Source organism: Venturia canescens, chromosome 3 (assembly GCF_019457755.1).
Source record: "Venturia canescens isolate UGA chromosome 3, ASM1945775v1, whole genome shotgun sequence".
Taxonomy (NCBI): Eukaryota; Metazoa; Arthropoda; class Insecta; order Hymenoptera; family Ichneumonidae; genus Venturia; species Venturia canescens.
Genome location: NC_057423.1, coordinates 7,491,081 through 7,505,399, shown reverse-complemented (window position 1 = coordinate 7,505,399; position 14,319 = coordinate 7,491,081). Strand labels below are relative to the sequence as shown.

The 14,319-nt window shown below is 34.6% G+C and overlaps 4 protein-coding genes across 6 annotated transcripts; 2 read left to right on the top strand and 2 right to left on the bottom strand.

Moving 5' to 3' along the window:
- Positions 1–206: 206 nt before the first annotated feature.
- Positions 207–2,496, bottom strand: LOC122408576 (uncharacterized). Its single transcript, XM_043415432.1, has one exon. It carries the CDS (start codon positions 2,350–2,352, stop codon positions 973–975), a length of 1,380 nt encoding a protein of 459 aa, XP_043271367.1. The 5' UTR covers positions 2,353–2,496; the 3' UTR covers positions 207–972.
- Positions 2,497–3,758: 1,262 nt separating this feature from the next.
- On the top strand, positions 3,759–5,773 carry LOC122408577 (uncharacterized). Its single transcript, XM_043415433.1, has 5 exons — positions 3,759–4,114; positions 4,192–4,390; positions 4,824–4,861; positions 4,946–5,022; positions 5,334–5,773. Exons 1-5 carry the CDS (start codon positions 4,060–4,062, stop codon positions 5,493–5,495), a joined length of 531 nt encoding a protein of 176 aa, XP_043271368.1. The 5' UTR covers positions 3,759–4,059; the 3' UTR covers positions 5,496–5,773.
- Positions 5,733–11,760, bottom strand: Cap-H2 (Chromosome associated protein H2). Of its 2 annotated transcripts, XM_043415430.1 has the most exons (11): positions 11,563–11,760; positions 10,925–10,995; positions 10,544–10,653; positions 9,747–9,904; positions 9,376–9,657; positions 9,149–9,204; positions 8,289–8,787; positions 8,017–8,197; positions 7,644–7,767; positions 6,789–7,348; positions 5,733–6,481 (listed from the first exon to the last, which is right to left on the bottom strand). In XM_043415430.1, the coding sequence occupies exons 3-11, from the start codon at positions 10,622–10,624 to the stop codon at positions 6,407–6,409; spliced, it is 2,016 nt and encodes a 671-aa protein (XP_043271365.1). In that variant the 5' UTR covers positions 10,625–10,653; positions 10,925–10,995; positions 11,563–11,760; the 3' UTR covers positions 5,733–6,406. The 2 variants fall into 2 exon arrangements, with proteins under 2 accessions (XP_043271365.1, XP_043271364.1); XM_043415429.1 differs by lacking the exon at positions 10,925–10,995.
- A 125-nt stretch (positions 11,761–11,885) lies between these two features.
- LOC122408578 (UPF0547 protein C16orf87 homolog) lies at positions 11,886–14,127 on the top strand. Of its 2 annotated transcripts, none has more exons than XM_043415435.1 (4): positions 11,886–12,013; positions 12,475–12,606; positions 12,924–13,112; positions 13,262–14,127. In XM_043415435.1, exons 2-4 carry the CDS (start codon positions 12,556–12,558, stop codon positions 13,490–13,492), a joined length of 471 nt encoding a protein of 156 aa, XP_043271370.1. In that variant the 5' UTR covers positions 11,886–12,013; positions 12,475–12,555; the 3' UTR covers positions 13,493–14,127. The 2 variants fall into 2 exon arrangements, with proteins under 2 accessions (XP_043271370.1, XP_043271369.1); XM_043415434.1 differs by lacking the exon at positions 11,886–12,013 and adding an exon at positions 12,066–12,318.
- Positions 14,128–14,319: the final 192 nt, after the last annotated feature.

The window sequence follows — 14,319 nt, the reverse complement described above, 5'->3', positions numbered from 1 at the left end:
ACCGGACAGTTGAATTCCACGTATATATGTGATAGATCAATGCGAGATCGTTTTTCCGATGACGAACTGACACCCTGCCATTGTCGTCGGTGAATATTGAATTCGATCGGGCACGTAACCGTTCTCCCTCCAGCATGGAAAGATCACTTTTCAGCTCCGCAAAAGTTGGATTTTCGAATCAAACAAATGAACTTTCAAATCGATGGATTGGAAAAAACTCTGAATTTTTATCTAACAAAAAAAAATATTTACATCATGTGTTTGTTTTTATAAATGAAGTATTACAAAGCGCTTAAAATACAGTAGAAAATTTGGTGAAAATATTTTTTTGAGCCTTGAACTAAACATGACTCGTAATCGTAACTCAAAGTATTTCATTTATTACTAAAGCTATATGTACTTGTATCCATTTAAATGGAATTCGATTTTCATTGAATAAAAAATAAAGTTGTCTTTGCATTTCATATTGAAAGTCCCATCGTTGGAAAAGCAAATAATTTTCTTAATCAGAAAATCTAAACTATGTCAGTTATGCACTCGGTAGTATTTTTTGGCAAACCAGATGCCTGATCAAAATTTTTATCTATTAAACCATGAGAATTTTTACATATTTTTTTTTCAAAGTATATCTTATTCTTAATTTCTTTATATTAATTAACTTCACAGAAATATAAAAAATGAAATATTATTGAGTTTTTATTAAGTAATATTTGATTAAAGAGTTTGTCTCTTAAAAATATTTGATCCCAAAAAAGCTTTTTTATCACTAGGTAGAGTCGCTATTGTAACAGTTGAAGGTTTTCCTTTTATTTATTTACAAGAATGTACTGTCAAGGTTGCAACCATTTTCATGTGATTGAAATCTACTGAGTTGTTCCATTTTTGAAAACTATTGGAAGAAATAAATTTTAACACATTTCATTGATCTCGATTTTTTAGAAGATTTCCATTTCCTTTTAGAATGTGAAGCTTTTATTTTTCAAGAGGTAAAAGTGTTTTGTAAACGGTCAAATATTGATTGACATAATAAAAATCATTGCAATCCAAGTCTCTGCGAGGCAACAGGCTAGAGAACGGATTCCTTCCAGTCCAACAAAATTCCATTCTTGCTTCGAACTGTGCATTAATGTAAGTTTGGTCCATTTGTGATTCCATGGCACAGTATGAAGTGATGATAAAAGGACAGCGGATTACACTCAGGATATCGAGAGTTTGATCCCAAGCAAGGCTGAAGCCGCTTAAGCCGGAAAAGCCAATTCCTAATTGAAATCCAATGACGTAATCTGGCCTTGTAAAAAAATCACCACCCGCAAAGTTTGGATACAGATCCCCGACACGTTGGAGAATCATTTTGCGCTTGTTTTTCTTGCATTGATCACAGAGTTTTATTTTAATTGGACCAGTCTGAAGTTCAGGGCCGACAAAAACAATTTTGAGTTCTTTGAGGAATTCATTGTGATGGAGTAAATTTTCCCATAAATGCACGTTGTCCATTTCTTTTTTGTTTGCACCAATAACATGAATTTGTATGTAGCGCTTTTTTGGCAGAGATACTTTTTGCATTGCAAACAAGAAAGTGTACGGCTTTGTCAAGCGTTCAGACAAAAGCGCAGCCCAAATGTTCAACGACTCATAAATATTATCCAAATCATGATGCTTCAAGTAAACATCTATCGCTTGGTTCATGTTAACTGGCATGCTCTTACCATAGTTTGGTACCAGAGGCACATCTATCGGCTTCATCGACACGGCGTTCATATCGAAACAAAATTTCAGTGTTCCGCACGTGGCAAAATGATGGCTGCTTTCCCTTGGATGTTTGATGCAAAAACTGCTGTTCGGGCACTCTGTGCAATCGTTTAGTTTCGATGGATCCGTTTCGTGACAAATTTCACAAGACCTCGGAAACCATATCATGTCTAATTCAATAGGCGAAAGTCGATTATTCAACTCGGACGCAGTGATTTTCATCAAATTCGTTCTCGCTTCAACCCAAGCTGTGTTGAGATCTTTCGAACAAAGGGCATCCATTTTGAACTTCTCATCGCAACATTTACTGACTTTGGTGAAAACTCGACAGATATTTTTGTGTTCTGGCCAATGCTGTGTTTGATGTTCCTTACTGCAATAAGCTATAGCCTTGCAATTCCCACATCTTTTCAATTTGACCTTCTCACCGTAAGCTCGACAAACATGACACGCGTTCGGATAAAAATCTATGCCTTCTAATGAATCAAGTTCCACCTTCCCTTTACGAAAGCCTGCAGGAACCGGAGGATCGTAACATAAAAGCCGTTCATTTCCATAGAAAACCGATGTTTTTAGTTTTTCGTTCCTACTCGAATTTGTCATGGTAAAAAATGTGGCAAAAATAAAAATTATAAAGGCTATTTTCTCTGAGCGAGCTTTGAGGATTGATAATTATACTTTGTGCTCATATCGAAAACTGTCGAGACTGTTCACTTTTACTTGCGATAAGGTGATGACGAGTACGGTACGCATGGTGGTGGGGATTTGACATGGAGGCGTGGCCTAAAATTAAAATGGCGCAGATGAGGGTGCAATCGCATAGGTTAAGCCCGTGTATGGTAAGGCTCACTGTGTAAATATAGCACTAGTTATAAATATTTAGGATAAATAATGGTAGTTTTAACAAAAAGTGATATTTGTCGATCGTCCGGTTCAATTTCTAGTCATTAAAACTTCTTTTTTTCTTTTTCTATTTTATTTTTTTTTCTTTTTTTGGATTATTCGCGAGGTGTAAACACACCTACTCCCATTTTTGTTTAATTTTGCGCAAAAACATTATGCACCCCGGTTATATAGTTGGAAAATTCAACACCAGATGTCTCACGAATTTTGTCAGATCCCAATATATAGACCTTGCTCGGAGTGAATATCGAAATCGTGAAAGATGGGAATCCCTATTCTTCTGTAAACTTGGCTAAATTAATTGTCAATAATGAACTTGCGTTTCTATAATTTTTTATTGATAATATCTTTCAGTAATCGTTCAGTGGTCATCAGTAATCTAATTGGAAAGTTTAGTAGTCATTAGTTATTTCATAATCGAATAAACAAAATTCAGGTAAAAATTTGACGAATATTTTTTATTTTTCCATAAAATCGATTAGCTATTAAGAATTAAGCTGATGTAGAATCATTTAGTGGTCACGAATAATCAAATCGTATCGCTAAATAGTTATCAGATCGTTATAATAACTTGAAAAATCTTCCCCCTAACAGTCAGTATATAAGCTACATTTGACCGCATTTGAAATGTTTGTTACCAAACCGATTTATTTGATAATTAACTACAGTTATTGTACAATCCCACTGAAACAAAGGTAGCATGACTACTTTTACGAAAAACGATAGAATTTTTTTTTCTTCATGAGTTTTTTGTATTCAAACCTCTACTCCGAGGATTATAACCTAAAAATCCATTCTAGAATTTCATTTTTTTGTTTGAACTATAATATCAAGCACGCAGATCTTTTAGAGAGAAGAATTATTATTTGCTTTGTTTTCAATTAAAAATGTACAAATAAATGCGTCTTGATTAGGCATTTGAAAATGAATCATACATCAAAATTTAAAAAAATCATCTAATTTCAAAAGGATTTTTGTTTGTGATTTTTCCAATTGGCTAATTTCTAACCAATCCAAAATAAGTCACAAATCTAAAGTTAGATAGCCAAGTTCACGGAGGTCCTGCAAGTGGGAATGAGTGGACATCTGATAAATTATTTGATCGATTCGAAGAAGCGCCATTTATGCCGCCGTTTTAATAAATTTTTTATTTTCCAAAATATGTTCACAATGCTCCGAAACGAAAAGTTCATAAATAGTGAAAATCAGCAGAAAATAAAACAATAATCGTCTTTATCATTGTTTATAAAAATTCTTGATTTTTTTATTGTCGTTTGCAGTGAAAATAGTAAAATTATTCAAGAACAGCTGATGCGTATAGGAAGTGCGTGAAGGAGACTGACAGTCCATCAGTTATCGTGTTCCTTTATTGCTGAAAACAGTGGAATATCATAATACGATTTAGAAATGGGCGTGAGTGAAATAAATACATGGGTTTTAATCCGAAGATACGATAAGCTTGGTAAGATAACCCATGGACTGACCGTCAAAAATAACAATACAAAAAGCACTGTTCTTGAAACGTTAAATTTTTTCCAGCCGAAAACGACACTGCCAAACTCGAATCAAACTTACACGAGCTTAATCTTACGACGGGCATTTTTTCTGACGATTTAAGAGCTATGCTGTTCCGGTTGATTGATGGGGAGGACGATGGTTCCAGGGTTCTGAAAATTAGGAGACAGGACAATAATCTTATTCCATTATCTACTTTGTTGAACGGCTCTGCAAAGGACAAGTACGAAATTGCTATGATTTTTCCCATCTTCCAGGAATCATTTTGCACTGTGCTTGCATCTCTGACAACTTTGAAATTTATTATTCTTGATATATTTCTGATTAAAATACACAGAAAGAATGGAATTTTTGAGTATCTGATATGCAAATATTATTGGAAAACAGTATCTGATCACCAACTTCAAAAACTAAAATTTTTCATTGTTTTTTTCTTGATCGAAGCTGAGGGAGAGTGATGAAAGTAGAAATACGCATAATATTGAAAAACCCAGGAAGTAATTCAACGTACAACCATTAAAAAAAAAATAATCTATATTTTGGAAACACTTAACGTTATCAATGCGTGTTGATTTAATTTTGGAAAATGAAACGATTCATTGGAAATATTATGCGAGCCTCGATTGGTCTATTTCTAATAATCTTGTTAATTCCAGGCCTTTCTTAATTGATGTCGTTGGAATTCATCAATTTTGTAAGTTGTATCATTTTCCATATCAACAATATTTGTCGTACATTGGAAAAAACATTATTTTAGAAACGTAATATTATCTTTTAGGTCCTGTTGAAAAACGAACTGTGCTGCCTGGGTACATAGAAGCCTTGAGAGTAAAATTGGACAGTTTGGAACAGAGGGTGGGTCTGGCATCACAATTCATCGTGATGAAATAATGTTCGGATTCACTAAATTTTTGGTTACAATGATTGAAGAATTTCCTACTCTTTTGTACTTTTTCTGAGCCTGGAAATTCATGCTAAAGAAATTTCTACATTGACCTAGAATCACACTATTAACCAGGTCTCTCAGACCCGGCAGGCAGCTAAAGATCTATTGAGATCTGACCAAAGTAAAATTTACATTTTACTGTTTCAGTTACAGCTTCAGCCATTTTGTTGTAAAAACAAAATCTGATATTTTTCGAGAATTTGATTAATCAAAATTGCAGGTGCTCCTTGCCGAAAAAACAGTGCCAACATTAACAGAAGCTCGACTCCAAGCAGTGGAGGACGCAACTTCAAAATTGGCGAATTGTGTGAGCTTTTTGGACCGTAGGCTCGATGAGTTAGCCCCACCGGACTGGAGAACTCGCGTTTGTTCTGGTATCTGAGTAACATGCGTTGAAAGTGAATTTTGTCTGTAAACGCCGAAAAATGTTGTCATTGATATTGCGAAATCGTGAATTACAATTGAACTCATAATAAGCTTTAAACCACTTACCAAAGATATTTCTAAGGACATTCCTTTGTATTTGTTCACTGTAAGATATAATCACTGTTCGACAGTATGAGAATGAAAAAATAATATATGTCAGTTGAAATGGTACTCATTAATGTGACACGTGGAATGTACGATAACGTTATAATATATTAATTTTTTTCTTCTGCACTGGTACAAGATCTGAGAATTTCCAACAATTCTTACATGAGAATGAATACGTCCAAAATCTGAATTTTCACCGTTCTCTCAAACACATTATATTTCATTCTTACGAAACAATAATTAACCGAGTTTTATAAAGCTGCCGCGAGTTTCAAGTTTCAATAAAAATCGTAGAAAAATATCTTACGAAATGTTAAAATATATATGCGCGCATTCAATTATTCTTTCATATACATCGGTGAGCGCGCTGATTTTCTATTAGCTTTAAATATTCAAAACGTTAAAAAATTTTTTTTTTGTAGTTTTTGGATTAACAGCCGGAATATAGATTAGCGTTTCGGTGGTTTTTTTTCAGTGACTTAACAAAACATTTTTTAGAACACTTTTTGGTGTGTTTTATCAGGTGGAAAATTTGAGCTTCTTCACCGAATACTTTTCACAAAAACATGGCTCACTCGCTGAGTAGAGTCTTTTATCACTTTTCCCTCTCACTCATACACACTTTTAAGCGCGTTACGCTCGTGATACACACTCTGCTCGTTAACCGGTGATGTTGAAACAGTTGCTAACATTAATAACATTTTTTTTACACTTATTTTACATTGTACAAGTGCTATGTACATTTTTTTCACGTTGATCCTAATCGTTTATTAATAATAACGTGAAATTTCCTTCTTCGTTGCTCGCATCGATTTGAATATTGTACTTGTTTGCCTGAAATTCATATAGAAATGAAATTTTTATTAAAAGTGTATTCATTATTCCGTTATGGATTTGATCAACAAAGTAGATGTTTCAATTTTTTTTTATTTTTTATGTCGCTTTCATAGATTTGTTTTTCAATCGAACTTCAACAGCAATTGACAAATTTGATGAATATTTCGTTTCTCGCAAGAAACTTGTGAAATCTATTTTTGATCGAACGAAAATGAGTTTCTATTCAGGAATGGAGATGTTGAAATTCGTTTCTTTTGATTATAACCATTTTTTCTACTAGTGATTAAATAAAAAAATAACTTACAAGCATTAACGAAGCCAGAAGGTACCTCGCAGCTTCGGGTGGCTGATTCTGAAGTACCATTTGATTAAAAGATATTCGACCATCATTATTTTTGAGAGTTTTAACGACTCGTGACGTGTACTCGGCCATTTCGAATTTCGGCCTGTTTTTATTTTGTTTTAATTTTGCTTGAATTTCTTCGTGCCATCTGGCAACAGCTTCTTCCTGTTCAGTTCGAACGTCACAGTTTTCATAAATATCGTGAACTAATCGTTCGATTCTGCTACTACACGTTTGCGGTGGAGGAGACATTGGTTCTGGACCGTTAAACGATTCCGGTGTGTCCGGCATCGGAAAATCATCCGCTGGTGGTTCCGTCAGTTCTTCCGGTGTCATTTCGAGTTCTCTTAAGCTCGTCTCTTCATATTCATCCGGCGAATCACTCGATTTGCGATCCTGCCTCCTGTAACCTAACAACTTTTTCGATTCGTTCGTCACAGGCTCGTAGCTTTCCAGAGCTTCTAATTCTCGTAATTTTCGTAAATGCTTGTTGAAGGATTTAGGCAAGCAGTCGAGCTCCTCTGAAAAATAAAATTTCGTGTTAGTGTCGAAATTATGAGGCTTTTGAACGAGTGTTACAGTGTGACACTCGTATTTAAAATTGAACGTGTCATTTTTTTGAATTCTTAGGTTTGGAAAAAATAATCCGACATTATTGTTACTGGGAAATTTTGTTTTGAAGAATTTTTCTCAATCTATCGTTTACTCAAGTTTAAGAGAATTTCTCCAGTGTATCAAAATGCTCAGGTCTGCGAGCCTCGTGGAAGAAAAAGGAGGTTTTAGACAAATTTCAGTAAATGAAAGTTAAAATCTCACCTTTCATGAAAGGACAAAACAATTGTTTCGTCAGTGAATAATCATTCATTTTATCCTCCGCCTCGTTCTGTGACTTTTTTTTCAATTTTTTCTTTCTTGCATCTGACCTGATTTTTCGTTTTTGCTGTAAATTCGAAACTCGAATTATAAATTGAACAAATTTAAAGAGATTCGCGATTTGATCTGCGGTAGTTCTATTTACATCAGCGAATGAGACATTTTGGCCACTTTTTATGTATCAGTAATCGGAAACTTAGAAACCATTTTAATTTTTTGAATTCATTTGTTAGAAAAATGGAGCAATCATTTTTGCTCGAACAGTAGATCGACAGTTCCCTCGAATTTTTGAGTGAATAGCCAAATAAATACTCACTAGCGCATCATTACGTTTCACAAGTGTATCGTTACGTTTCAATATCGATATTGAGCACGGCAATTTGAAATCGGTTAGACTTTTGGACAGTTTGTCCGGTACACCGTCGAATGGAATGGGTTCCAAAGGCTTTGCATCTTCCATTGTCCGCATGTCAAAAATACTTTTCAGCCTTTTACTTCTACGAGGAAGAAAAAAAATGAACGGATTAGCATAAAATTGGTAAAGTGTTTTGATGAACAATGAAAATATCGAGGTGAAACAAATTCTACCTTGGTTCATGTGCGACAACGACCGTTTCAGATTTGGGCGATAAAACGTCTGGCTCTGAATTCGCAGAGGTTTCAGAGTCCTCGGCACCGCGTTTGGTAGGCGAAGAATCATTCAGCGAAGTTTCATCACGCGTGATGCCTGAATCGTTTCTCGGTTCTGGACTTGCTACATCGTCCATTGAAAGGCGCGAGCAGGGTCGCGGTGAATAAGAGTCCCAGTTTTCACCCCGATCGCTCGAGAGCGAAGATTCTGGCCGCATCATGGTTCGAACGGAAGACCCTCGACCAGAATCGACCGCCGAAACGTTCATGAAATAATTTTCCGAGTCCGGTAGTGGCGTCGAAACTGCACGACAGTTGTCCAATGTCATACCGTTTGGAGGTAAAATTTCGGCGTCCAATTCGTTGTCCTCACCATCGTTCAAATCGATACGATTTTCCGTGGATTCTCGAGAATTTTTTTCTCCTAATTCCGATCGTGACGACCTGTTCGCCAAACCTGTACAACACGAAACATCAGAAATCGCTTCGTCATACAAGTTTTGATAAAAAAAATATTTTATGCACCGATCGACGTTCATCGACTCCAAAAATGTCTCTATGAAGCGAATAAACGTGGAAACAAATGAGTATTAAATAACGAAATAAAAATACAAATGAAAAAAATAAAAATGAGGAAAAAACGACCAATATAAACGAACAAATAAAAAGTTAATAATCATACAGAATAAAAATTGAATGAAATTGTCATCGAAAATTCTCAATTCATAGAATTTATTCGAGGTAAACTATAAAACTGATAAAAATATATAATTTCGAAGAAGTCTGAAGAATATATTGTACATTATCAGTGATCGTACCTTCGGGTCTCAAGTGTTCCACCAACATTCCAGACTCGGTGATGTACTGATTACACCTGTGTCAACAGAATAATCGCTTGATGAATTTCGCACATTCGAAATAGCTAGTCAAATATGTACGAAACTAGATACAATTTTTGGCTACGTTAATGAAAAATGATTTTTATTCAAAAGTTCGTACAGTATGAAATGAACGGTTCAAATATAAATATTTATAAAAATCGTACCTGAAGGCGTATTTTCTCCCGACCCCTTGTTCATTGTCCTGTTCCGGATCGATTTCCGTTGAATTTTCCTGATCTGATTTTGAGGGCTTGGTTGCATTTTCCAACTGAGGAAACCTTTGGCCGAGTAGTTTAACGCCATTATTAGCACCGATGCGTTGTTTAATGTTGATATTTTTGCTGATATACCCAGTAAAATCTATGGGCTCGAAATCTATTATGTCTATAACAGTCTTCTTTTCTTTTCCATCCTTTTTAGTATTTTTTTTCGACTCGTTCGCAACTCTGAAAAATTTATTCAAATGATAAGAAAATATAAGCTTCTATTATTATGAATTTTTAATGAAAAATCTCGGAAAAAGTTTTGTGCTTACTCTTGATCCACCAGAGTTTGATGCGACAATGTTGTCTCTTGAAACAAATATTCGAGTCGTCGACCGTACGTTGCCGCCAAATTTTGTATTACCAGACCTGCTTTGCTGAGATTAACATTTTCGTGTTTTTCCACCAAACTACGATATTCCTCCAAAATCTGTAAAGTAATACGTTTTAAAACTATTTTCCAATCTCCCCAACCAGTGAATATCTATTTGGGCTCATTAAACATGATGAAAAGTGTAAATAATTGAAAAGAGTATAAAAATATTAAATTTTCTTCTTTACTGAGATCTCCTAATGGTTTTTGATGAAAGCTATCGATCCGTTCTATCATGCTATTGAATTGATTAAAAATCTGATGAAACGGATGTCGATTAAAACCGGTATAAAAAAAACTTCATTTGCTATATGCTTCGGTTCTGCGATCATGTAATTATACGTGATAAGAATAATCACTCTGATGTATCGTGCAATTAAATTGATAAAAATTCAAATTCAATTTTTCAACAACTCGAAAGAGCACGAGGAAATATTTGACATATTTCTTTAATTCAGAAATTTTATAATAATACCATAAAATTGGTTAAAAATAAAACAAAATTTATCATTAAATTAATTGCATCAAACAAGATGAACTTTCAATTACATCCAATGTAATTCTGTCGTCAAGTCATTATATCGAATAAAAATAATCATTCTGATAAATCATGCACTCCAGGAGATCAAATCAAATAAAAGTCTACAGATTTATTACACAGATAAAAAGTCGTCTTTTTTTGGATGACTGTTATACCTCAGAAAATCTGCAAGTCCAATCAGCAAGATCTTTGGCGGGTTTCATGAGCCGGATGCTCACTTCTTCCAGAGTAGCCATGGTTCATTGCTTCAGTCGATATGAGCAAACTACGAAAATGCGTTAATGATTTTTGAAATCCCAACGATGAAGAAGCCAGAAAGAGAAGGATCGTTGGGATATTTAGAATGGGGGTCTTGAAGGCAGGGGATAAAAAAATTCAAATTTATGCCTGAAAGATTATCAATCATGAAGCGTGAAAAAAAAGGAGCAAGAAAGCAAGTGTATTGGCAAAATTTGAACGACTGATTGAACTTTTAAAAGAGACAACGTTGCGAAAGAACCAACACGATAATGTCCTTATTAAGTGTGAAGTCTTACACCGGCGTGAGGGATGTATATATAACTATCCCAAGTTTCACAATCTTTTGTGTCTCTTGATTTCGTAGTATCTAAAAAAACGAGATAAAAAATACATTTTTTGATAATTTTTAGTGGACGAGAATGAAATTTATCTAGAAGAGATATGAATATGGAGATAATTGCGGCATCGAATAAGCTCCACGTGTTTGTCACGAGGATTCGAAAATAAATTTAAAAAAAATTTTAAATTTTGAGAAAAATTGTCATGTTGATAGGAAACATCAATAAAACTGCAACGGGTCAGCGCATATCATGCATTCGAGCATGCTTCCAAGGCTGTGGACATTATTTTATTAGACGAGAAAAACTTTCTCCTCGTAGCATGGCAACGCGGAGTCGGACAAGTTATGCTAATTCGAAATTAGTGCATGATAACAAAGTGAAAAACAAAGTGTTATGGAAGTTAGAGGAGGTTGTGGTTGGATGAAGTGATGGGCCCAGTGGCGACACCATCAATGGTTGTGGACAAGGGGGAATTGATAAAAAAAAAACAAAAAAGGTGGTCGAGCGTAGAAGCGCGGGTGCGTAGACGCGTCCGTTTCGCGGATACGCAGGACAATATTTATAAATATTCGAAAAATAATGAAAATACGCACGTTCGAAGAGTCGGAGCGATGAGATAATGGCATGAACGACTTTTGGTAGTTGAAATCCACGTGTCCCGATCAAAACAACGCTATGTCGAACACTTATAATTTTTTTCAGAAGTATATTTCAAGTACGTCGATTAAATCCTAGCGCAGTACGCCATTTTATATTCTCCTGGTTCTCCTGTTGTTACCGGAAACCAGCCGGCGTCGTGTTCAATTCGTTCGGTTCACGCGGGTAACGACGCTATTGCGTATAGCATAACAATAAACGATAGAACTGCGCCGCCACTCGGCCCTTTCACAAACTATCGAAAACGCACTATTGTCAAATTACCATTACAAAGGGGAAGAAAAATAGACAAGAAAAATAATACAGCCTCGGGCACGATACGATGATGTACGAGTAACCGCCACTTTACTGCACCACTCGTCTTCACACAGACGCTATTGAAACAAGGTGGGGGTATACCTCCGCTAAATATATCGTGCCAAATGAACTACTGTCAGAGGGTGTGCAAAAAGCACCTTTGATAATTAAGAGTTTTTCGTTGATTTCATTTATCTAAAAGTGTGATTCCATTTATATATATTGCATAAAGAATTCTATGTTTTTTCAATATTTCGTAAATTTTCGAAGTTTTTACATAGTCAAAATAATTTTATAGTTGAAGAGTCAATTCTTATATAGTACTCAATGAATTCAACCCAGTAGGAGGCACCATATATTGTCAGAGCTTTTGTCATCTCATATACATTCGATTGGTATGTTTAAATATGAATTGCCATTTTTAATGATCTTTAAATTCGGAATTATAACTAAAGATTTTCATTTGTTGAATTCAGATTTTTAAATTACGAAACCATGATTTTTCTATGTTCGAAAATCCTCTGTATTGATTTCACAATTTATTTTTGTAGGTTAGAACTCAAACGAGCGGGAGAATCATCGACTGAATGTATAAGTTTGTGTCTTCGTATAATTGAACAAATTATCGAAGAATGGCAAAAACTAAGACTATTAGCAAAGGATGTCCCAAATGCGAACAGCAGGTATTTGAATATTATTTTTTCTAAATTTATCCGAGATTCTTTTTTTATCATAATTTTTTCAAAAATGGAAACAAAAGAGCGTAATAAGTAATAATGTTTTCGATCATTTGTCCTGATGGAAGAACAGCTGATTTTGAAGGTTTTAATTTTAATATTAATTTTTTTTTTTTCATTTTGATCAAATTCTTTGTCAATATTGAAGGTTACAATATACAAAATTCACAGAATTTTTGTAATCTTTTTCAACATTTGTGCAAATTACAAAATTATCACAAATTTTCTGGAAAATCATGATTGACAGAACATTTTGTTTCCAGGTCCCAGTGGCATGCAAAGCTTGTCCTTGCGGTCATTCTTTCTTCAACGCTCGGAGAAACTCTATAAAGAGTCCTCCCAGTCCAGAACCAGGTGTTATGAAAACGAGGCGAACTAACAGAGTCAAAAGAGGAAAACCAGATTACTACGACGCTTTAGAATATGATAAACAAACAAGGAAAAGTGCAAAGGTATTATTTTCATATTGGAAATGCAAAGATATGAACTTTTAATCCTGCATTTACTGAGTTCGATGACGACATTCCCAAATAAAAAAAAAAAACAAAAAATAGCTTAAATTTTGATGTTTTTACATTTTCATCGTATTACTCATCTACAGATAAGAAGAACAAGAGAGACGGGTTCAGACTCGGATTGTAGACAGTTGAACAAGAAAAAACGTAAAAAAGGCAAAGGCAGAGGAAGACCAAGCAACAATAGTGGAATGGGAGACGAGGAGGACGAGATGGAGGGAGTGAGTAGTCTTCCTCCTGAAAAGCAGCTCACTTGTTCGCTGATACTTCAAGAGCTCAACAATAAAATGAGCACAGTTGCTTGGAAGCCGACGTAAAGGATGTTACATTGTTTTTTTTTTTTTTACTATTTTGGTGATTGTACAGTCGAAAATGTTTGTCGTAAAACAAAAGTGGCCATAAATTATGAAACGCGAATTATTTGTAAATAATGATGAACAGTAGTCGATAAGAAATTTTTATATAAAAAAAAAATGTATTTGCACTGATAATTTTACGAACTATTTTTGTGCGCGTTTAGATTGCGAAAAATTGTTTTTTTTTTCTTTCGTTTTCGCTGGTTCCTCCATAGAGATTTAGAATCTAAGACTTTGCTTATGGCTTTATCGAGCAATCGAATTGTGTTCTCGACACTGTTTTCCTTTTTTCTTTTCCAAATACTTCGCGGATCAATATTTAAAATATCGGTGTTGTAGCACGGTATAGTAGATTTGATTGTTACCTACATTTCGCGCGTGGCGAGAATCATTCGATAGCTCCAATAAATGTGATAAAATAAAAAATTTTCCCACTTTATATACACAACGAAAAAATGCCATTGCCAAATACTGCTTCAAAACATTTTGGCAAAAATTTGTTAAACGAAACGAGAGAAATGAAGTTCGTTTTTTCTTCAGCTCGCTATTACTTTTCATGGTGAATAAACAAAAATAAATATTTGGTGTCATAGTAATCTCTGGGTTTTCAATGTTTTTGATAAACTTTCGAGGTATTCGAGGACTCGTTATCAAAGTCAACGTTCCTTTTCCTAACGGTAAAACATTAGCATGAATATTTTTAGTAAAAATAAGAAAAAAAATGTATTTCTTGAAAATCTACATTTAAACTCGTCAGATTTTTCGAATGACGTCAAGGGGTCAGGCAT